Source organism: Juglans regia, chromosome 7 (genome assembly GCF_001411555.2).
Source record: "Juglans regia cultivar Chandler chromosome 7, Walnut 2.0, whole genome shotgun sequence".
Classification (NCBI taxonomy): Eukaryota; Viridiplantae; Streptophyta; class Magnoliopsida; order Fagales; family Juglandaceae; genus Juglans; species Juglans regia.
The window spans coordinates 42,049,150-42,072,739 of NC_049907.1; the positions used below are offsets into that span (position 1 = coordinate 42,049,150).

At 37.1% G+C, this 23,590-nt stretch overlaps 2 protein-coding genes across 2 annotated transcripts; both read right to left on the reverse strand.

The window, feature by feature from the left end:
• Nucleotides 1-280: 280 nt before the first annotated feature.
• On the reverse strand, nt 281-18,202 carry LOC109012861 (serine/threonine-protein kinase TIO). Its single transcript, XM_018994718.2, has 23 exons — nt 18,068-18,202; nt 17,734-17,832; nt 17,584-17,658; nt 16,745-16,837; nt 16,542-16,616; nt 16,178-16,270; nt 15,314-15,377; nt 15,102-15,186; nt 14,711-14,783; nt 14,557-14,625; nt 14,379-14,459; nt 14,124-14,229; nt 13,892-14,044; nt 11,974-12,112; nt 10,732-10,903; nt 10,314-10,412; nt 9,694-10,233; nt 3,417-4,574; nt 2,908-3,141; nt 1,778-1,921; nt 1,467-1,547; nt 1,090-1,278; nt 281-733 (listed from the first exon to the last, which is right to left on the reverse strand). Exons 2-23 carry the CDS (start codon nt 17,821-17,823, stop codon nt 488-490), a joined length of 4,059 nt encoding a protein of 1,352 aa, XP_018850263.1. The 5' UTR covers nt 17,824-17,832; nt 18,068-18,202; the 3' UTR covers nt 281-487.
• A 711-nt stretch (nt 18,203-18,913) lies between these two features.
• On the reverse strand, nt 18,914-20,488 carry LOC109012865. The gene is made up of 4 exons (XM_018994721.2): nt 20,324-20,488; nt 19,959-20,180; nt 19,705-19,855; nt 18,914-19,624 (listed from the first exon to the last, which is right to left on the reverse strand). The coding sequence occupies exons 1-4, from the start codon at nt 20,375-20,377 to the stop codon at nt 19,110-19,112; spliced, it is 942 nt and encodes a 313-aa protein (XP_018850266.1). The 5' UTR covers nt 20,378-20,488; the 3' UTR covers nt 18,914-19,109.
• Nucleotides 20,489-23,590: the final 3,102 nt, after the last annotated feature.

Genomic DNA, 23,590 nt, shown 5'->3' on the forward strand with positions numbered 1-23,590 from the left:
TCAAATATTTTTAAATCACCAAGAATGAAAAAATAGCTTTTTTCCACCTGATAATCAAAGAAGTATTTTGTACAGACACAACTCTTTATTATTATGTATTGATGGGTAGGAGTCAGGACTATTTATCTGAGTTCTCCAGAAATCCGGGTTTTAAACCCAGGCCGGATTAGCCCCAGTCAGACCCAGATTCAGGTTGAACCCTTTTTTTTTTTTTTTCTTAAACATTAGAATTCACAAAAGAGTCTTTTAAGTCCACTTTCTCCTGCCAAAACAAAGAAAGAAAACTGTAACCAGATGGCTTTCAGATTGAATAATTGATCCGTACACAGGTAATACATACAAAAATTACTTTGCAGTATCTACTATAGAGCAGTTTATGGCTTGCTAGCTTCTTTACAATTTTCTTCAAAATCCGCTCCACAATAGTATTACTGGCAATCGCTGTGATTGCATACTTACATTCAAAGCTCTCGCTTGGTGGGGGGCCTCAAGCATCAGAGACTTTGCTGATAATGACAGAAGCATACTGGGCAATTGTTGATTCTGGGGATTGTCGAAGCTTCCCAATCACTGGAAACAACTCTGATGAACAGAGGAACTGCCTGCATGGATGGTGTGAACACATCTTGGCCAACGAAAAAAGAGCTATTTTTAATGGTGACTCGTTAACGGCATCTTTTCTGCTTGGGTTCAGGGCTACTACAGAACAGTCGGCTACTAACTTTAACAAGGCCTGTAAAAGAAAACCAACTCACATTATAATCCATATTTTAAGTACGGCAAAATTGAATGTGTCTTTACAATAGTAACAAACAGGAAAATGCTTTGAGTCATTTATGTCCTGATACAAGCAGTAAAAATTGATCAGCAAAAAGAGACATAAATCAAGGTCTGCGGATCAACTAATTATTCAGACCATGTAAGAATTTAGAAAGTCAGCTTAGGGATTAGAAATAATTTATGAAGACCATTTGATGATCCTCACACTTGAAAATTTTAATGGGACACAACTGATTCAAATTCCAACTACAGCTTGAAACTTGCACGCATAAGGTAACATTTAGGAGGGAATGCAGCATGTCCACAAACCTGCATGGCTCCTTTAGAGATAACATCCTCACAAAGCCTGTTGGAGTTGCGAACAAGATTGCTTAGTGCACCTGCAGCATTTGCTTTAGTCTTGTCTTCCTCTGCTGCAAGCAGCAAGTTTGCCAGCTGAGGAATGGATCTCTTAAGTTCTTCATAAAGTGTATCATTATGGTAGGCAGCATTTCCAATCTGTAAGAGAGGCACGATATCAGTAGCCATATATCTATAAGGGCTTACCTTCATGATTTCTTTCATAGAAATAAAATGAATGGATTACGCCAGAATCATCTTCATAAGATAATGATGAAGATATGGTTACCTTCAACTGCAACAATTTTTCTAGTAAAGAAATGTCAGTGATTTGGATCAGAACTTACAGCAAAGCATGCAAATTTTCGAGTCCGTTTGTCTGGATCATCACACCGATCAATGAGGAGACGAATAATTTGGTGCCTTGCCTGTATAATAACTTAAGCTGGTAAGAAAACATAAATTAATATAACGTCGTTTGATACTTCCTAGTGTCTTTGTGTGGAAATGAACGATCCAATAAAAAAATTAAAAACTGTTGCGTAGCTTCAGCAATCCAGAACAGGAATTAATTTTGCATTCAAGGTTTTCAAAATTTAAGAACAGATATTTCATAAGTTTTAGCATATTGAGAAGCAATATATGATTCATCACTCACTAGTGAATTATAGAAGTAGGAACTATGCCGACACATGTTGCCTAGAGCACTGCACGCCTTTGCACGTACATTGGGATCTTCATGTGTAAGAAAATCTTTCAATGACTCCAACACAGAAGCCCGGTTGATGAATTCATAGAATCCCTAGACATCACAAAATATAAAACTAATTTAACCAGGCTAAGCAACCAGAGGAAAGAAGGTTAGTTAATCATTTTGGATTGTTTTCTCGAATATGTATTAAATTTTGTTTTTAAATGCATGAATATAGACACTAATCCTTCTTAAGATTGATACGGAGACACAAAAAGGGAAAAAAAAAAGTCGAAACAGTTAAAATAAGAAATTTCCAGGGTCAATCTTCTCCACTAATTTTTAAGAGACTTTGGATCCATATTCCTAGTATACAAAATGGAAAAGCTTAATTTGGCGTTCCCCTCCACTTTTATCCCAACTACCTCCGAGCAAGTATTAATTTAAGATATTAATGATGATGAGGTAGCTTCAATGTTCTAAGACTTCCCAACTCATCACCACCTCTTTTCTGCATACAAATATCCATCAGACTGTTAATAACTTGCATTTATGGAGAAACTATGAGTTGGAGGATGTTAATATGTGGAAAGCAGCAAGCACATAGTGCATGCCAAACTAGTAAATAACAAAGAGGAAATAATTTGGGTGGTGAAAAATAAAGGATAATGTGATAAAAATAAGATGATGCAAAGAATGCTGATATGCCAAGGATGCCATAAGGATACATTAATATATAAAATACCTTTCCAATTATACTTTCACTTTTTAATTATATCATTATATGTGCCATAGTTAAAGAGAGAATTAGTTTTCTAATTAAAACATCAGTCACGATCGTTCCCTATATTTCATTTTCCTTAGGTTAAAAAAAAGTTGGGACTATTATCAGATTTTTTACAATTACATATCAGATTTAGATACAGCTCTCTTCTAGAAGTATTCGCGCCGCATAAGACAATTCAAATTTACCTCTATGGCACATCATTGTGGCATCCACCAATCAGGAACAAAGTTAAGATGCAAATTAGAAAAGATAAGTCAATCCTTGATATTTGCATATGCAACAAGGACCATTTAAAAGAGACAAAACCGACCTTATCCATGCGAGCTAGATCAGAAATTATCATCAAAACATCGAGTGTTACTTCTCTTGGGCATGATCTATCAAGCAGCATTCTCATCCTATTTGGATCCAACAAGCCATTACCCACAAGTTGAACAGCTAGAGGTCGATGGCCAATCATTTTTGCGAGAAAGGCAACGGGCTTTCCCAAATCTTTAAACTCCACATGTTCCAAGCACCGAAGAATAAGAATAGGTACTCCAACCTGAAAATGTCAGAAGCAATTGAATGAGAAACATATTTGAAACACAAATTACATCATTAGAACCTACATCAGACATATTTCCTCCTAAAACGAGGTATAGGTGTTAGATCATCATTTGAAAAGTTATACATTTGTCATAAACATGACGTAAATGTATCTTATCCAATGCTGGAACATAGTTTTAGTTCACCCCACAAGATAACTTAAATCGCATGTTCCAAAATTTATCTCAATGACAAAAATATAGTAACCCACAAGTGAAAAATGTATCGAACCTCCAGAAGGATTTTAATGTACTTTGCTAAGTCTTCCTCGATTGCTTTCACCATGTCCTTGTCTTCCATGCATATTTTCCCTCCTGGTGAACCCATGTTGAGAAGGAACCCACTGTTTACAGAAGCAGTGGCAGATGGCAAGCCAGGACCATTCTGTACAGCAACAAAAGGAAATGCCAATAGATCTACTACTGCATTTATAATATCTCTGAGTCCATCCTTCCCTCCGCCAGGCCCACCCCAGCACTTTACAAGCTTGAGATGCACATCAGATATTAAGTCAGAGATAAGCTTGATGTGTTCACTCCTAACCAAGATCTGACGAAAAGTTAAAGCTCCACCCGAAATGCAGTGACATATTGATGAAACTGTCCATACAACCCCAATAGGGGATAACCCAACTCGATCTTTTATGCTGTCAATTCCTTGAGTAGCATTGGAATGGTTGTTGGCTAACAAATCAACAAGAAGCAAAGGGATACCACTTGCACACAACTGCTGGACGGCTAATGGTCCACCCCACTTGAGTCGAGACTCCAACAAACCAACACACCCATCTCTAAGGCCATGCCAATAAGAGAGAGCACCATTTGGGTGTCTGGAATCGACTTCAGTTTCATTAGCAGATGAAATCTTGAGATGATCACAAAGTGTGGTAGTTCGAGGAATCAAAGGCACAGCTATTTCAGAGACTGAAGATTCAACAGACGCTCCAGCTTCAAGGGATAGAATGGATGCAAGAGCCAGCATAGCTGATGCACTATGAGGTTTAAAGGAAGTGTTCACTCTATCCTCAGAAGAAAAATGATGTGCAAGCACTGAAAGTCGAGAAAGCTGCTTCTTTGGAGAGGTTGTAAGCATAAATAGTGCAGAATTCCTTCCAGTTGACTTCAAACATTGCGCAACAGTTGCCAGGATGAGGCATGAATGAAGAACCAGGGCAGCAGGATTGGTTAATTTACACTTCAAGTTGATTGTTTCACCTGTTTGCAGATCTTTATTTAAAGATAAAATGCAGAAAGACAAAATAGAGAATATCTCCGAGACAATGGTGCCATCCCCTCCACCACTTACAACACTAGTTGCAGGTAGGGAAGCGGGAAGTCCACATAGAACACCTGGAACAAGTCCACTATACAGGCAGCACCTTGCCAAGAGCTGAAACAGCAAAAGATATTACATTATTTTATATAAAATGTGATCTACCATTATACAAGCATGATGGATATGAAAATAATTAGGCATCGGTAGGGAAACTCTTAATTGACTGCTGTCTATTAAGGAAAGTGAATCAGGTTCTAATTAACAGCAAATCAGGAAGTTATTGCAGCAACAATCAAGCAGCAACAATCAAGCAAATTATCATGCGTGTACATCTTTTCATTTATGTAATTATTCTGTAAATTGATTTGTCCTTCATTATTTCAATAGCTGTAAGTTTCCTTAATGGGATTGTAAAAAGTCTATATATGGGACATACATTTTTATCAATAAAAGGGTGTGAAGATTTCTACTGCAAATCTGAGTGTTTTAATTCTCTATATGGTATCAGACGACCAGCCCTCTAACGAGACCTCGATCCATTCTCCCCAAAACATTCCAATGTCTTCCGACAATCCAACCATCCCTTCCTCAGAATTGCCTCTAGTTGTTTTCAACATTACCGCTCAGATTAATGAGAAACTCACACCCTCATCTTTTCCCCAATGGCGCGCTCAATTTGAGGCCCTCCTAATTGGCTATGATCTAATGGATTATGTCAATGGCAATTCCAATTGCCCTTCCTCCGATGGCACTCCATCTTCTATAGCCAAGAAACATCACTGGGTCCGGCAAGATAAGCTAATTCTCAGTGCTATTCTTGCCTCTACTTCACCCACAATTACTCCTCTCATTGCCACAGCCAAAACCTCATACGAGGCATGGAAAAAATTATCCACTATGTATGCTAGTAAATCGCGTACGAGGGCAATGCAACTCAAGGAAGAACTAACCTTGATTCAACGAGGAACCCGACCAATCCAAGAGTATCTTCATGCGGTTAAAGGACTCGCCGATGAGATAGCTCTTATTGATCACCCAATCTCCGACGATGACCTCACCCTCTATGTTCTCAACGGGTTAGGTCCCGAATTCCGTGAGATTGCTGCTCCTATTCGCGCAAGAGAAAAATCTCTTGTTTTTGAAGAGCTCCATGATCTACTTGTTGGACATGAGAGTTACTTGCGGAGGATGGAGGCGGCCACACAGCAGTTCGTCGCTGCCGCAAACTTCACAAGTCGCCGCACTGGGTCCTCTGCAACTCAGCAACCGAAAGTGAACCCTAAGAGTAATGGGTCTTCACGTCAACAAGGCCAAACCCAATTTCGGTCTTCTCATGGGTCATCTCGCGACCAACGGAGAAATCCTTCTTCGGGCCGCTCCAATTCAAATCAGCGCCGCTTCCAGCCCAAATGCCAATATTGTGACCAAGTGGGCCACACAGCTAAAGCCTGCCCGAAATTGCAATCATCTGAAATGACTGTTAACTGTGCAGGAACATCTGATGCTCAAGAACAAAAATGGTTAATTGATTCTGCAGCTTCACATAATATCACGGGTGATCTCCAAAATTTATCCATTCACTCTGAGTATGATGGCACTGACGAAGTTATTCTTGGTGATGGTACAGGTTTGGCAGTTACACATATTGGTTCTTTAATCTTACCCACACCTAAAAAAACTTCCATTTACATGATACTCTCTATGTTCCGAATATTCACAAAAATCTTATTTCCGTTCATCACTTCACCACACAAAATGATGTCTTTCTTGAATTTCACCCTCATTATTTTCTTGTGAAAGAACGATCTACGGGGGCGATACTTCTAAAAGGAGCGTGTGAGAATGGCGTCTACATGTTTCCACACTCAACGGTGGCCTCTTCCACTCCCAAAATGATTGCTTATGTGCATGAACGAACCTCAATCGACGGGTGGCACAAGCGTCTAGGACACCCATCGATTAAAGTTGTTCAAAATCTTGTTAATCTTTTTTCCCTTCCTCTTTCCACAAATAAGTTACCATCTTCTTGTACTTCTTGTTCTATCAATAAAGCACATCAACAACCATTTAGTTCCACAAGTTTCAAAGTCATTCTCCATTGGAAATTATTTACACAGATGTTTGGGGTCCCGCTCACATTACAGGGTTAAATGGTGCACGATATTATCTTATTTTCGTGGATCATTATACCAAATACATGTGGTTCTATCCAATGTCTACAAAATCCCTTGTCTCTCGCATTTTTCCACAATTTAAATTACTTGTTGAAAAGCGGTTCCATTCATCTATCAAAAGCTTATACTCGAACAATGGATGAGAATTTCTAAGTTTAAAAAAATATTTGTCCGATCATGGTATAAGCCATTATACCACCGCCCCCTACACTCCCCAACAAAACGGTGTTTCCGAAAGACGTCATCGTCATCTTGTTGAGACGGGTCTTACCCTTCTTCATGATGCTTTCTTACCACTTTCTTATTGGCCCCATGCTTTTCAAACCGCCACTTATCTCATAAATAGGCAACCAACTCCTCTTCTTCAAAACAAATCTCCATTTGAGGTTCTTTTTGGGCAACGACCAAATTATCTTAAATTGAGAAAATTTGGTTGTTTATGTTATCCTCTCACACGGCCATACAACACTCACAAATTACAACCAAAATCAATTCCTTGTGTTTTCCTTGGATATTCCCAAACACAAAATGCATATAAATGCATGGACCCTTCCACGGACCGGATTTACATCTCCAAACACGTCACCTTTGATGAGACCCAAAGCCCACTTAAACCCCCTGATATACCTGGCCCAATGGCCAGCGGAAGCCCAACTCCCTCAACCCATTTCCTCAATTCACCCAACCCGTGCCCTAACTCTGTCATTTTTCCCCTTTCGGTGTCCGCTCAACCGAATCGTTCCTCTCCTTCGTCCCAAACCCAGCTGGTTTCTGCTCAATCGCCCACCATCAATTGTCAATCACAGCCACCGACGAGCATGGAAGCTGTTGCCGCCGTCTCTGCACCACCTTCAAGTATTCCCTTGTCTTCTCTTTCTTTTTGTTCGGACTCTCATGAACTGCTTGATGCTGATTCTTTAAATCTGAATTTAAATTCTGATCTACCGATTGTTGCATCTCTTAGTTCATCCCCACCTCAACCCGAACCCATACCCATCTCTCAGTCCGATCCCCACCTCCCTGCTCACCATGAAACCCCATCAACCCGAACTCACTCCATGACTACCCGTTTCATGAATAATATTTTCAAACCAAAGCAACTGCATACCGTCTCTAAGCATCCTCTCCCGTTACCTTTAGAACCTACATGTGTAAGCCAAGCTGTCTCTCACCCTGAATGGCGTGAAGCCATGTCCAGTGAGTTAACAGCTCTTATGCGTCATGGCACTTGGGATTTAATTTCCCCACCCAAAAATTGTAAACCAGTGGGTTGTAAGTGGGTGTTTAGAGTCAAACGAAAACCGGATGGCTCTATTGATAAATTCAAAGCCAGACTTGTTGCCAAGGGTTACAATCAGAGGCCTGGAGTTGACTATAAAGAAACCTTTAGTCCAGTTGTTAAACCCGTAACAATACGAACTGTGTTGAGTATTGCCGTCATGAATGGGTGGTCCTTGAGACAAATGGATGTTAATAATGCTTTCTTGCATGAAAATTTGTCTGAAACTGTTTATATGATGCAACCCCCAGGGTTCAAAGATTTGTCTAGACCTGATTATGTGTGCAGATTAAGGAAGGCAATTTATGGGCTTAAACAAGCCCCACGGGCTTGGTATTCAGCTTTAAGAAATGCTCTTCAAGAAATTGGTTTTCACAATTCTAAAGCTGATTCCTCTCTTTTTGTTTATCACAATGATTCTGTTCTCTGCTACTTCCTTGTGTATGTCGATGATTTAATCATTACGGGAAACAGCAGCCCCTTTGTAGCTCATGTTATCAAAAAACTTGGTGCTCAATTTTCATTAAAAGATATGGGCTCACTTCACTACTTCCTTGGAGTAGAAGTTATACCCACTGCTGCAGGCCTATTTCTTTCTCAACACAAGTATGTCAGGGATATTTTGGAGACTACTAACATGGCTGGTGCAAAGGATGTTTCTACTCCTTTGTCTACCAGTCAGCCTCTTCACCTCCTGGATGGCACGGCTGCAGTAGATAGTACTGAGTACAGACGCATCATTGGCAGCCTCCAATATCTCTCCTTAACCCGCCCAGACATTTCCTTTGCAGTCAATAAGCTTTCTCAGTTTATGCACAAGCCAACAGCTACTCATTGGACAGCCACCAAGCGGCTTCTTCGCTACCTAAAAAGAACAATCTTCCATGGCATTCACATCAAGAAAACTGCAGCCTCGTGCTTAACCACCTATAGTGATGCTGACTGGGCTAGCAACATTGATGATCGCACCTCCACATCAGCTTACATCACTTTTCTTGGCTGCAATCCAATCTCATGGAGTTCAAAAAAACAAAGAGCTGTTGCTCGGTCCTCTACAGAAGCAGAATACCGCGCTCTTGCAAATGGTGCATCCGAAACACTGTGGTTACTTGCACTCCTTCAAGACCTGCGGTTTCCATTAAAGGTGCCTCCCTCTCTTTTATGTGACAATCTTGGAGCAACTCACCTAAGCTTTAATCCTGTTCAGCATTCGAGAATGAAGCATATCCAAATTGATCTTCACTTTGTGCGCGATCAAGTTCAGAAAGGAACACTTAAAGTGAGTCATGTTCACACTCATGATCAACTGGCTGACCTACTCACAAAGCCACTGTCCAAGGAACGCACAGAATTTCTAAGATCGAAAATCGGTCTTGCTGATGGCAGCCCCATTTTGCGGGGGCGTATTAAGGAAAGTGAATCAGGTTCTAATTAACAGCAAATCTGGAAGTTATTGCAGCAACAATCAAGCAGCAACAATCAAGCAAATTATCATGCGTGTACATCTTTTCATTTATGTAATTATTCTGTAAATTGATTTGTCCTTCATTATTTCAATAGCTGTAAGTTTCCTTAATGGGATTGTAAAAAGTCTATATATGGGACATACATTTTTATCAATAAAAGGGTGTGAAGATTTCTACTGCAAATCTGAGTGTTTTAATTCTCTATACTGTCTTCGGTTATTTGAAATAATTAAAGGCCACAGAACTGGCTGTTTTTCATGTGAATATAAAGCATGCAGAAGAAATAGAAAATATTGAGGACAATAAATAAACACCTGAATGCCAGCAGACAATGAAGCCTCGAGACGTTGATGAAGGCAATAGTAAATAGCAACCTGCACTGCTTTTGATGTAACAAATGCTCTTGTCACTACATCAACAATTTTTGCGGATTCTGTGCCAAGTAAAGGGCTTCCATCATGCTCCCTAGTGTCAAGTCGAACTAAAGAATGACTTCGCAAAGCGTGTAGTGGAAATAAAAGGGGTTTCTCTTTCGTTGCAAGGGTTTCCAGTGCATCTATAAGTGACCAAATAGCCCTACATGCTTCGCAAGCAGCACGCAACATATTTGAAGAACCCGAAATGAGACTTGAGCCTGAATTCACTAAGCAGAGACACAAATGATCCACCAAGCCAGACGTTTTAGCATGATCCAATATTCTTTTCAGTGTTTCGTCAAGAGCAGAAACCACCTCAGGAACTGAAGTTGAATGAGATGCCTTGAGACCCTGAGCAACTCTTAATAACATGACAGTGATGCAAGCACTAGATTCATAGAGAACTCTTCCACATGAATCTTCACTGCAGCCAGCAACCTACATAGCTAAAAAGATGAAAAATCTGGAAGCAAGTGCATAACGGTTGGAAGAGAACATCGCGATAGAAAGAATTAGACCTGTGAAAAAATCTCAGATAATGCAACCCAGTGCCTGAAATATGAACTTGCAATGCCAGTCCCATAGTCATCTAGTAGCATTTTGATGATCGAGAAACTCTACAGAAATAAGAAACCACAGTTGCATCAGCCGGTAGTAATTACAGAAGCAAGTATCCTCCCTGGATTTTTCACAAAGTTTGGCTTTAAACAAACAACTGTTATTTTTTATGAACATATCATTATAGGTGAAACGAACAGGATAGATAAGCCTAAATATTTGGGGTATAATTCTAACCTATACCAAGATCCGACTAACAGCAGCAAATTCTCTTCATAGAAAACATGACTCTAAACATCATGGCCATATGAGGTATGAAATATCATGATATTAGATATCAAAAGCCAGAAGTTTCTAAATGACCTGCTAGAGACATACCTTTGCCATTAAGTCATTATATTCAGAGGATTTCAAGCTAACAGCAATGCCAGTGAAAACAAGAAGTTCACGAATTATATCATCAGATAGCCCATTAGAATGGATAGCACCAGCTGCAACTAGGTTTGAAAGAACTCTGAGCGACTGATTGGAACTAATAGCATCTTGATCCCTGCATGTGTTTGACAAGCTATCAATTACTCACAGGCATCTAATACAGGAATACAAAAGACTATAACCAACTAAACTTAAAAATCTCGATGGTTATCTGATGGAGCAGCATCATAGCAAAGAGATAAATCCCAACATGTGCAGAGTTTTCAATCTTTGGTAGATATAGGAACATAATGACATTGCATCTTGAAAGAGGCCGAAAACCTAGTTGGGTCCAGATACTAGTTTCATACTCCCAGGTTATCATGCTCCTTCCTTTTAAGGTCACCAAAACATCCTTTTCAAAACAACTAAGCAGACCACTTGTTGCATCTATGTAATGGCAATACCTGATCCAAACGCCAGCAAGTAGCTTTAAGGCAAGTTTTATACGCATTGTACGTGAGGTTATACCGCTCTTTTATCTTATAGCATTAAATGCACAAATCCTCCTATGTGCTGTCGTTTATTAAGTTATTTAATGCTCACTAGTGTTGGACTATTCAGATCAAATGCTCCACAATCTTGTTGTTACCCATCTCTCTGTTATTACTGATAATGAAAGGGCACTTCAATACCTCGTAGTTTTTTTTTAATAAGTAATTCAATCTCGTACAGAGTTATTTAAAATATTCGAAATGATATAAGGATGTGAGGAAGTGAGAAATAAGTCAGAGGTAGTTGATCATTTCATAGCATCCATGAATATGGGGATATTCTTCCCTCTCATCAAATCACCATAACCATTAATACTCCTCCATTTGGTACTTGTTTTTTTTCGTTATTCTGGCTAGTTCTTTACTATTTGCAACTATAGAAGCTCATATCAAATTATATGCCAGAACAAAATGCAGTCCCTTAGGAAGCAATGCAGAACAGGTAAGGATAACATATTTGATGTCCAAGGATGCTCCTCTGATCGCTTATGTCTATATTTTCAGAATGGAAAGTGTCTCGCATTGAAGTTCAGCATGGAGATTGAACAGCACTCAACTATGGACTTTGTAATCTCAATATTTGGTACCAACAAATCAGGGTTAGATATTCAGAACTAAAAAAATGCCATGGATGCAAGTAATCCAGTTTTACCTGCAAGAATTTTTAGATCCTCCAGACCATCTTTTAAGAGGTAGCAAAACATGTGCTAATGCTTCATTATCTTGACCAATTATCTGTGCACCCTTGACTGTGCGGGAGTTGTTTTCCAATCTGTCCAATGTCTGGCAGCCTAAAGAAGGTTGATAATAAACACGTTGACCATATTATACAACTTTTACAAGGTAGGAAAGAATCATTGGGAATATTCTTATAATGAATATATCAAAATAGAACAAAAGCTAGATGGAAAAGTGGGCTTCAATCGACATCCTTTATTTTCACTTGTCAACCACATGCATAAACATGAATATATGTGTATGTCAGTTTCACGAAACATAGGAAAGTGACTGTGGGGATGATTTAGTTAGTTTCATAAATCATAGTGAAAAATGGAAGTCTAGTCAAACATAAAAATGAGTTCATTTGGATAACTTCAATTTCAAGCGCTAAACTTCTAATACATGTATATCATGTAAATGCCAGCCTACAAGGGAGTGCAAGAAAGCCAACCTACAGAGCTGACCAAGTGATAACAACCAATTGGCCCTTTTAAGGAACCCTTCTCTTCGTAGAAGTACACAACTCAATATGACTCAAAAGATAACAAAAGCAGCAAAAGATGAGAAAACATCAACGGTACCTAGAAAACCACTACACCATATATGAAGAGAGCTTCTCTGTTTAGAATGTTATGGTGAATTTCTAAAAAATCCCTCAATACTCATAGGTAAAATAATGTATTTCCAATTAATTTACCTAAAGCAAGTTGTAAAGTAAACGAAGACACATATATTGTACTGATAAAAAAAATGAAGACATATATTGTGTGGTAAGAAGAAAAGCATAGTCCTGTAGTATTTATATATGCAGCCTAGATTGGAAAACAATAAGAAACCTAGGAGCAAGAAAAGCACAGAAGGGTATAGATACCGATCATATCTTCGGTACTTTCAATAATTAACTGTTAAAAAATCCAACCCTAAATAAATTACCACTTAGAATGTAATAGTTGGCTGCTAAAGAAATTATGAGCATATGGAAGTGTTGACTACAATATAAGAAGCTAGAGTAGGGAGTGGCTGCTAAATTACCACTTAGCATGTAAAGGAATGTCTAGAGTCGGGAGTGCAGTTTGATGGGGATATTGTGGCTCCCCTGATCTCTCTTCCTCCAATAGCGAATTGAATTCTGCCTAAAGTTAGCGAGATTCAGAAGTTCGTGGGAATTTCACATAGAGGATGTGAAGACCAATATAAAGAACTAATTACTGCAATCGAGACAAGCCACACACTTGAAACTAAATCAAGCTTCAAGAAAGGCAGGGAGTTACAACGTCTTTTTTCGGCAATCAACTACGACGCTAAGAGTGGTAGTTCAACTAGAGGAAAGTCTAAAGGGAGGGCATTGTGAAGACGGGAATCAAGGTGTTGGCGTTGGTGTTGGTGTTGGTGTTCGGGTAGAGTTTTAGTTCTACGGGAAACAAGGGATTGGGGTTGGGTCTGATGTGCTTTGAGTTGGTTTTTTTATGAGTTTTTTAGGTCATTAGGGGTTTGTTGGGTCATTTTGGGTAAGATGTTTTCTTGTATACATTCAGTGTACTTGATTTCTCCTTTTGATATATACAATATTTTTACTTATAAAAAAAATATATATAAGAAGCTAAATAAATTAACAAAGAAGCTAATTTTCAAGTTTCTTATTAAAGTTTCGTAATAAGACCATATTACCAAAAGGGCCTCATATCAAAGAATTTGAAATTGTCCATCAGCTAGCAAATTTAAAACACATGTTACGGAGCAAATTGGAAGGACAAATATTGCAGAGAATCATGATTTGATCCTTCAAACATCATACTGAGTTTCTGTCATAGAATCATTCATAAAACAATTGAATGAATAGTTTTGTTTACCTGACTGTTTAACATCAGTAGGACTTGGAAACCCTGAGAACTCCTCATGCGGTGAAGGATTGCATGTTACCGTGTTTGGACTGCTTAATTGAGCATCACTCTGAAGATTTGGACCATTATCGCTCTCAAAAGCAGCAGCAGAGTTGTTTTTACCTATGATGTTGTAATAATCAATGCTAAGGTATACAAAAAACAAAATTTTGAAGAATCATAAATAAAGTGGAGGCCTTACTCCCTGGAGTGGAAACATTTAAACTCGGTGATGTTTGAACATTGTTAGCTTCTCCCCTCCATGCTGCATCACATCCCCTGGCTGCAGCAGTTGCAGCACGCATTTCCTGGGAAAAGAATACTAGATGATAAAAAATTCTAGAAATGAATCACCAAGAACTTAAGATAAAATTTTAAATATGCTGCAATGTACCAAAGAAAAGAAACCAAAATTGTCTTTTCCAGATTAAGGAAATGTAATTTAATATAGAATTACCCTAGCATCCTCTTCGTCTGAAGTTTCTTTAACAAATGGATGTTCAAGGAGAGCGGGCCAAGTTAGTCGATTTTGTGGTACCTGTTTTTCATAATTTGGAAAGCCATCTTAGATGCCATGTAAATTAAAGTTACAATCAGTCATGAAAAGGATGCGTGGACTTCAACCATAAACCAACCTTATTAAGCAAACCCTTCAAAAAGCTTTTGAAATTTAGACTCATGTTGTCAGGATATTTAACCGGATCCTGGAATGTAGCATTTAACATTAGCGTATACCTTGTATAACAAGTTTAAACTAACAAAGCTCATATGATGATTGAGCAAATGTACCTTAACAATGTGCCGGATAAGTGCATATACAGAATTTGTGTAAAATGGAGGTTGGCCAACAAATAACTCATACCTGTTGTGTACATGACAAAGAGCTTTCAATTCAAGGTGAACATCAAAGAAAAAGAAAGGCAGAGAAAGTATGGATACACAATCAAATTCCAAAATAACTGCACCAGTCAAAAGTATACAAATTTAAAAAAAAAAAAAAACAAAAGGAGAATAGAATGCAAAGCAAAAAATCTCTTTTTTTTTTATAAGTTGAACTTAAAAAATCTCTTCAACTATGTTACAGTTTGAATGAAAAAGAATTCAAGGCACTTGCAGTTGCTGTCAAATCTAACTAGTACAACAAAAAAACATGAAGTATAGGCAGGGAAATTTTACATACAATATAACTCCAAGTGACCATAAATCAGCCGTGTGGTTGTATGGTTGTTCCCGTACCAATTCCGGAGCCATGTACAGTGGAGTGCCTGAAAAATATAGATAAAAGTCGCAGTGACTAGAAGAGAGTAGCCTAATTCCTCAAGGACATCAAGGAAGTTCAGCAACAGTTAACAAAATAAAAAGGCAATCAGCAGGTACAAAGATTGGACAAACCTTTTATGGATCGTAAAACAACAGTATTTGTGGACATTGCACGTGCAAAACCAAAATCACAAAGCTGAGATAAATAACAGGATATTATCGGTTATGAACAATTACAAGGGATATAAGAAATGTTTAGTTTATACAGAGTAGGACACCATCCGAAATATAAACTAGTGATTATTAGAGTAGGAGAATACTGCATACCACACTTTCATCCTACTTCCATCCTACCATATAAATGTGGCATAGCCCATCAGCCCTTCAGGGTAAATGGGCAGTGCCACATTAGCACAATGAGATACTGGTAACATGAGTGTATTATATAACATAACTCAATTATAGTATGGTAAGAAATGTTGTGAGCTCTTAAAATCCAGAGATCAAACCATCAGAACTATCCAAGTGAAATGGACTTCTAAGAAATAAAACCAATGAAATAATAATCTACAAAATAGATATAGAAATATCCCACCCAATGCATGGACAACAAAAAAGGAAAGAGTGCTCAGCTAGTCAGTCCATTTTTTTGTTGTATGTTATACACAAACCATGTGGATTTTGAATACACTAAGATATTACAAGAAATACAGTTCAGATAACACTAATGATGTATCATGCAAAAGCCAAATAAAACCAATGTAATGGGATCGGGGAAAAAAAAGAACAGTGTCCACAACTGATTTGTTAATGGAGAGCCCAAAACTAATTACATGCAGGCCAAATGGTAACATATTCCTTCTAAACTGGTAATGTCCTGTAGATTCAGAATATAGACAGTATGAGAACATTTCAAACAGCTTCTAAACCTTCTAAGCATTCAGTTAATAAGTTTAATGAATACGTGAATTTAAGCATGCACTGATATCACTCCACCTTAACCACGGACCCAGCACCGATGAGAATATTTTGTGGCTTCATGTCCCGATGGATAATACGGTTTGAATGCAAGTAGTGAAGTGCCCTCACCTGTAAGTTCAGCAGGAGACAGTTCTAAAAGAATGGAGATACTCATATTGAACATAATAGTAAATTATAAAACTGGAAAAGAAACTATCAATTAAATCAGATGCAATAAAAATGGGGGTTATTTCTTATCTTCTTGGTTGTTCTACTACATTTTCTCTTTTTCTTATTAGGTGTAATATCCTGTATAATCCTGTGTACTTTGATAAAATCCTTTGTGCTTGTCAATAAAGCTTAACTTATCAAAAAATAAAGATGGGGGGTCAATCTATACCAATTGCTTTGCAATTGCTTGCACTTGTTCTTCTGGAAGGCACTTATCATCCTCCAGAATCTCAAACAGTTCACCCTGCAAGAAAAGTCATCAACAATTCATGAAACTGAACGACTTCCATGACAAGTGTGTGCTACATAATAGTTGCATTAACATACAGAATAAATTTACGTGTTTTTAAAGATTAATAAGGAAATAATTACTTGAGCAAATTCCGTGACTACACAAAACTCTTGTGCGCTTTCAAATGAGTCGAGCATTTCAATGATATTTTCATGCTTCAACTTTCTTAAAATCTGTCAAGGCCATGAGAGATCAAACATCTAATCAGCTGAAAAACAGTTAAAAAACCAAAGTAAAATGAAGGGATATCAAATTAAACTACTATAAGGCTAATTGAGATGTGGCAATTGATTCTAGGAATAACAGGATTGGTGTGGGTGTTATTGTACGTGACTTTAAGGGGAATGTTCAAGCAACCTTGGAAAAACCATTACCATTTTGCTTAGAAACAGTGGCAGCAGAGGCTTTGGGTTCAGTGGAAGCCATGCGTTTCTGCCATGTTCTAGGATTGGATAAACTGCTATTTGAACGTGACTCATTACAAGTGGTTAATGGTTTAAATGATCCAAATATTGATCTCAGTAGGTATGAGCAGTTGATTGAGGATGCAAAAAAGACTAAGACAGAAGTTTTCTGATTCCAAAGTTGCTTACACGAGAAGGGAGGCCAATTCAGAACCTCACTATTTAGCAAAATTTGCTCTTAATCTATCTTGTCTAAGTGTGCACATGGAAACGATCTCCAGTATGCATTCGATCTATTGTTCAGGCAGAGATGTATTCATTGTTTAGTCAATGAATGTATTCTCTTTTCAAAAAAATGAAAATTATAAATAATCCTAAATTCGAATGTGTTTTTTTTTAAATAATGCTAGACACACGTCGTTAATTGCGGGGAAGCTAGACCACCACATTCCCCACTTAAACGAATAAGTGTACAAAAAGACAACAAAAAATTTCAAAATAAACGACTCCATTACCTCAATTTCTTGTCTTAAATTGTGAATATCCTTCTCACTTTTCCCATGCTTCATAATGAACTTCATCGCGACAGTCTGATACCAATAACAATAACCAGTAAGAAGATTTATGCGATAGTAATGAACATGGTATTGATACGAAGGAAATACCTGTCCTGTGTACTTGCGCCTCCCCTTGTAGACCTTCCCAAACGAACCTTCCCCAACAAGCTCGATTACATGGTAGTTCTCGATGCCCATCTTCCAAATCTAACAATTGCTTAGCAGTAACAGATATGATCGACAACCATTTAACCAGATTCAAATGCAAGAAACTAGTTTTCTTCATATTTTTCTTCTTAAAAAAAAAAAGGAAAAATACAGTCCAATAATATTCAGGGAGAATTCGAATAAAAGAACTAGGTAACTATCTTGCTGTAAATATATAAATGGCATCGAATAAGACATTGCTGATGAACAAGGATTCTAAAAAGGGAGAGAATACCTGTTCCGAGACTGCTTAGGTTTTCGAAATTGGAAGCCGTTGATAGGGGAGAGGGAGAAAGGATGGACGGACTACTGGATCTTAGAAAATATGCACAGAGAGAGAGAGAGAGAGAGAGAGAGAGAGAGAGAGATTTAAAAAGTGAAGGTCCCGCCCGCCCACTTTTATTTCAAGCTGCAAGCCAGCAAAACGGTGGGATTTTAGCCTGCGTTTTAGTGCACAGACTGGCAACGATATTTGACCGTTTGCTTGTTCGCTAAAGTAATGATCTGACCGTTAAAAGTAGAGGGTTTTTTATTTTTTTTTTAATATACGGGAGGGTGAGAAATCAAGTTATTACCAATTAATCTAAAGGATTTTGACAAAAGTAGAGATTGATTCAACACAAAATGTCTATTTTTTTAATTTAATTATATGTATTTGAAATAAATAAAATAATATAATATAATTTCTACTTGGTATCATGTTCACATTATTTGGTATGTGAAGAGGTGTACCGAATGTTTGTCACAAGCATACAATTAGTGAATTATTCAATATTAATAACAAAATTATAAAAATAATGAAAAGAACAAAGAAAAATATTTTAATACGTAAATCATTTACTAAACACAGTGTTTAGATACTAATCTTAGTTTATTTGTAAATAATAATATTTTGTAAATTCTATTAAGATGTGTTTAAATTTAAATAGGTGTTTAAATGTATGAAATAAAATAGAATGAATTTAAACATTTTTATGAAAAATTAAAAAAATAATTAATTTCATCAATAATTAATTTAAAATGAATTGAATTGATTTCAACCATCAATCACACCCTGCAGTTATTGTAGCACTGCTCAAAGAACAAACAAAACACAGCTGTTGTTTTACAGTGTATTTTCTATGGGAATTCACACATACATGATCATTACAAAAAACAAAAAGCCCACATGACACAAATATATACAAACCGTCCATATAGTACAAGCAAGTTTAGAAAACCCGACTATTCCTAGCATGCACAACAGCAAAAACAGCACCTAAGGGAGATAATTCGATTCAATCCCAGATGCCTTTCAGAAGGGGACGAATGGAAGCAGTGTCTCCAAAAGTCTTGACCAAATCAGAACAAGATGCATCACAGCATTCCCCTTCTGTCTTCAGCTCCAAACCCAACTCCTCTTCTACGTCATCCGAAGCCGATATGAGCAAGAACTCGCATCCTTCGTAGTTCAAGAAGTCGGGCGGATCAGCAGGGCAGTACCGAAGTTGGCCAAACCGCGCTTGCAGGTGAGCGGGAAACACGGCCTTGCGTTTGTTCGGTAGCCCTCTGAATTGGGAAGCGCCGTGCTGATCTGGGTTCTTTATCTGTATTAGAAATGAGCCTTCACGTTCGATGTTAAGGGACTCCTGGGGCTCATTCTTCTCGTCTTGGGGTGGGAGTTCAAGCTTATAGACTAAATGGGTGTGGGTTTTCTTGCCTGACTTGTGCCTCAAAATGCGATAGATTCCTTCCCCGGCGGCTCTTGCAGGAGGTTTTTGGCGGTGACCTCTGGTCGAAGTATCATATTCCACTGCAATGCAAATTTGCTGTAAATATAAAAACCGCAATGAATGAAAGGCATGCCAATTATAAGGCTATATCCTATATTACCTTCTTTAAGAGCATTCTTCACGTCATCTATGTTTGTAGTAACCATCTCCACAAAACCCCAGTAAGGTCGGCTTTTCTGGCTCGGATCCGGAAGGCTTTTCTTGCCCATGACGATGAATCGAAACAGAGGTTGCTTCTCAATGTTCACTTCCTATAATCGACAAAATAAATAAACCAGTGAGTCACCCTGGCTAAGATATATAACAGAAATAAACATACAATCGAGTGAAAATTACAAGTACTGGCTCGCTCACCTGACTACCATGTCCACCTTCACTCGTGCCAGGGCCACTGCCGCCGGATTTGGATCCCTTCTTGGCACCTTCCTTCCCTGAATCTTCGTCTTGCTTCTCTTCCACAGGCCTCTCGCCGGACTCTGGCCGTAACACTATGTACAGACGTTGCACGTCGTCTACGCTGTGAGCTTCTTCCTTGTCAACTTTTGGCCTGTAGAAGAAAAATATCTCCCCCCTTTCCTACAATTTCCCAAAAGCCAAAGCTTTGCTATTGCAATTAATTCGCCATTAGCCAGAGCTGGTAAATGATACTCTGACTTCGTACTTGATTATTCTTATCATATACCATAAAAAGAAAAGGAAATAATATTGAGGAAGATCACCTGAATCTCAACTTGGGGTTCACTCCTGGTCTTGACCTCTTGACCTTGTCCCATTGTTTGTTTGCGAATCTTTGATGATCAGAATGTGGGTGGGTGTTTGGTTCGCCGGGAAGACGAACGGTGACCTTTCCGTATCAACTTTTACGATTGTATCAGCTTGGTTTTCACTGCAAAGGTAAATACAATAACATTTACAGGACCAGAAACTTCCCCACCGGACACGTTTGTAATGCTGTTGCCACGTCTTGCCGGGATGCAGATCCCACGTGGAAATCACGATACGTGGGTTACTTGAAGGCCTACAACCAATTAAGCTATTTCGGTTGATTAAGGTTTTATTTTTTATTTTTTTAATACTGTGGGTTCCATATTTTTCTATTCAAGACAATCTTAATAATATAATAATAAATTTTGTAAATGATTATATAAAAATAAATAAAAATATATGAAAATAGGCTATCAAAACCCGTAAAAGTGATCTCAAGGCCCAATGTTTTTATGAGAAGAGCCATCGTAAATGGAGGTTAGAGTTGTAGACCCAAAAATGAATTGTTTTGAGATGAAGAAATAATCGCAAGTGTAATGTTGTAAGGTTAGAGTGTAATGTTGTGAGCTAGCCTCGTTTGTTTTTATTGATGAAATAAAATAAGATAAAATTAAATTAAAATTAAAAGTTAATAAAATATTATTAAAATATATTTTTTTAATATTATTTTTATTTTAAAATTTTAAAAAATTAAATTATTTATTTTATTTTATATGAGAATTTGAGAAAATTATAATAATAAAATGATATGAGAATTATTATGAAAACAATCGAGGCCAGTTTGTGTTTGTTGTGGTTGTGTGATTTTACTATGAATAATTTTATTTAAAAATTTTTATACTATGATATAATTTGATTTAGAATATAAATTTTAAAATTTAAATATTACAAATTAAATTATATCATATTATCTAAAAACTTTAAAAAATAATGACTCCACGCTTGAGACCTACTAGTCTATGTATCGATATGACTCGCATGTAAGTTGGCATGAGAGGAACGGTGGTTAGCTGCATGGATCAAAGAGAGTGGGTAGGAATTAGGGAAATTGAACGGTATTAAGTGTTAATACTGGATGCATAGGGAAGCAATGTTGTGTTGTTGATACTACGTACTCATCTCGACTTGAAGATCGATGGCTATTCTAGTTCCACTGAATGGTTTGAACGCAATAGATCAAATTTTAAGCGGTTGTTTCGAATTTGGATTGATTCACTCTAATTTTAAATTGAATCTAATATTTAAAAATTTAATTTTTAAATTATTAAATTCATCTCAACTTAAAATCTCTTTACATGTCAAATTTATAATATTTTCTAACTCAACACATTTTTATACAAGGAATTCATAAATTTTTTTAACTTCTCATAAATATATTTAAACTCATCTTAACATCTAAATTAGGGCTGCAAACGGTCCAGTCCGGTGATGGACCCATCATTTTTCCGGACTGGACCGATAGCTATCGGTCCGGTCCAGTCTGTCCGGCTTTTTTTTTTTAAATAATTAATAAAAATATTATTTAAAATATTAAATTAAATTAAGTGACTTATTAATATGGATTATGTAACAAACTCAATAAAAAAAAATTTTATATGGTCAATGATAATAAATTAGATGAAAATTATATTATTAATTTATATAATTACTATATAATTAACTAATTGATATTATATATTTATTAATTCATAGAATATTAACAAGTGTTAATAGCATATTTAAAATATTATATTGTTAATAGTGATAGGTTAGATGAAAATATATATAAAATATTGTTAATTTATAGAATATTAACAAGTATTAATAATATATTTAAAAAATTTATATTGTTAATTGTACAATTATTATATATAAAATATATATATTTTTTTTTCATTCGGTCCGGTCCGGTCCGAAAAAACCTTGGACCGTGGACCCGACCGAATGTTTTCGGTCCTCTAAAATGTGGACCGGACCGGACCGGTCTAAGTCTCGGTCCGGTCGGTCTGTTCGGTTCGATCGGACCGTTTATCACCCCTAATCTAAACACATTTAAATTTATCTTAGGTGGGGCCTGCAAAACTCACTTCACCATCTCAACTCAGTCCTATTCAATGTATTCATAAATAACTCAATTTATCTCAACTTAGTTTAACATCTAAGTGGATGTAAGGCTTTAAAATATGAATAATGATAGCCTTACTACATTCTTACCACTCTTTTACTACCATTTTTAACTTTTTTTTACTTAGTGATTAAGGAAGTAACTATTAGTAAAATTGTATATTTTTAAAATTTTTTTTAATGATTAAGGATTTTAAAAACACACTTAAAATTAAATAAAATAAAAAATTAAATACACTATGGAATAGTAAAAAGATGGTAAGAGGGTAGTAAATCTATCATTAAAAGGGAGATGCAACACGATTTATTTGGAGGTGGAAATAGTGTTGGAGTGTATGTAGAGATTGGTTTTGGAAATGAAAATCGAGAAACAGAGTATTTACTCGATGTGCGCTCGACAGTGGGTTCGAGCGAAACTCAACCCATGAGTTCACTCAAGTCCCATGCGACAGTGAGCTCGAGTGAGACACAAACTCTAGTGTTCGCTTGAGTCTTACTCGAGCCAATGTTGTTCACTCAATGCACGCTTGACACGCCGCTCGAGTAAAGAACTCAGAATTTGCCATATTAGGGTTTCCAACGCCGTTTGGTATATACATGTCATATTTGACTTGTTTTGTACGAGTTTTAATATGTTTTGAGAGAAAACAATTATCTAAATGAGTGCATATTGTGTGAGAGAGTATAAAAAACCCTAGAGAGTGTGAGTTGAGATCGAGTGATTGTAATCTCCTCTGTTAATAAGATTTTATGTAATTCTGTGGACGTAAATAATTTGTTGAACTACATATATTGTGTTATATGCTTGATCGTATTTACTTTTACTTTATTTATCATTGTTGGTATGCGTTTTGCACATTATTTCACAACAAATAGTTGTATAGTACTAGTTTGTGCTATGGACTGAATCATATATTTGTTAGGGCTGCAACTCGACCAACTCGGTTCATGTTTGGGGCCGACCCGACTCGGCTAATAACGGATCAACCCGATATGGGCCGACCTAACCCGAGATTGTAATGAGGTAATGGGAACCTCAAATCGGAAACAACCATTATTACAGAGTACAACTTACAGAGTAGTTCGATCAAATTCAAAAAAACCTTAAAAATCTCACT

Bases quoted from the DNA above. Each gene is read 5' to 3' on its own strand.
- LOC109012861 (XM_018994718.2), bottom strand. From the start codon at position 17,823: ATGGGCATCGAGAACTACCATGTAATCGAGCTTGTTGGGGAAGGTTCG. The intron at 14,045-14,123 runs GTAAGGCCTCCA...ACAACATCATAG, and splicing joins AAATGTTTCCACTCCAGGGA to GTAAAAACAACTCTGCTGCT. The intron at 10,904-11,973 runs GTAAAACTGGAT...AAACACATGCAG, and splicing joins GGATCTAAAAATTCTTGCAG to GGATCAAGATGCTATTAGTT.
- LOC109012865 (XM_018994721.2), bottom strand. From the start codon at position 20,377: ATGGGACAAGGTCAAGAGGTCAAGACCAGGAGTGAACCCCAAGTTGAG. The intron at 19,856-19,958 runs GTGAGCGAGCCA...TGTCGATTATAG, and splicing joins AAGGTGGACATGGTAGTCAG to GAAGTGAACATTGAGAAGCA. The intron at 19,625-19,704 runs GTAATATAGGAT...TTTGCATTGCAG, and splicing joins GAAGAATGCTCTTAAAGAAG to TGGAATATGATACTTCGACC.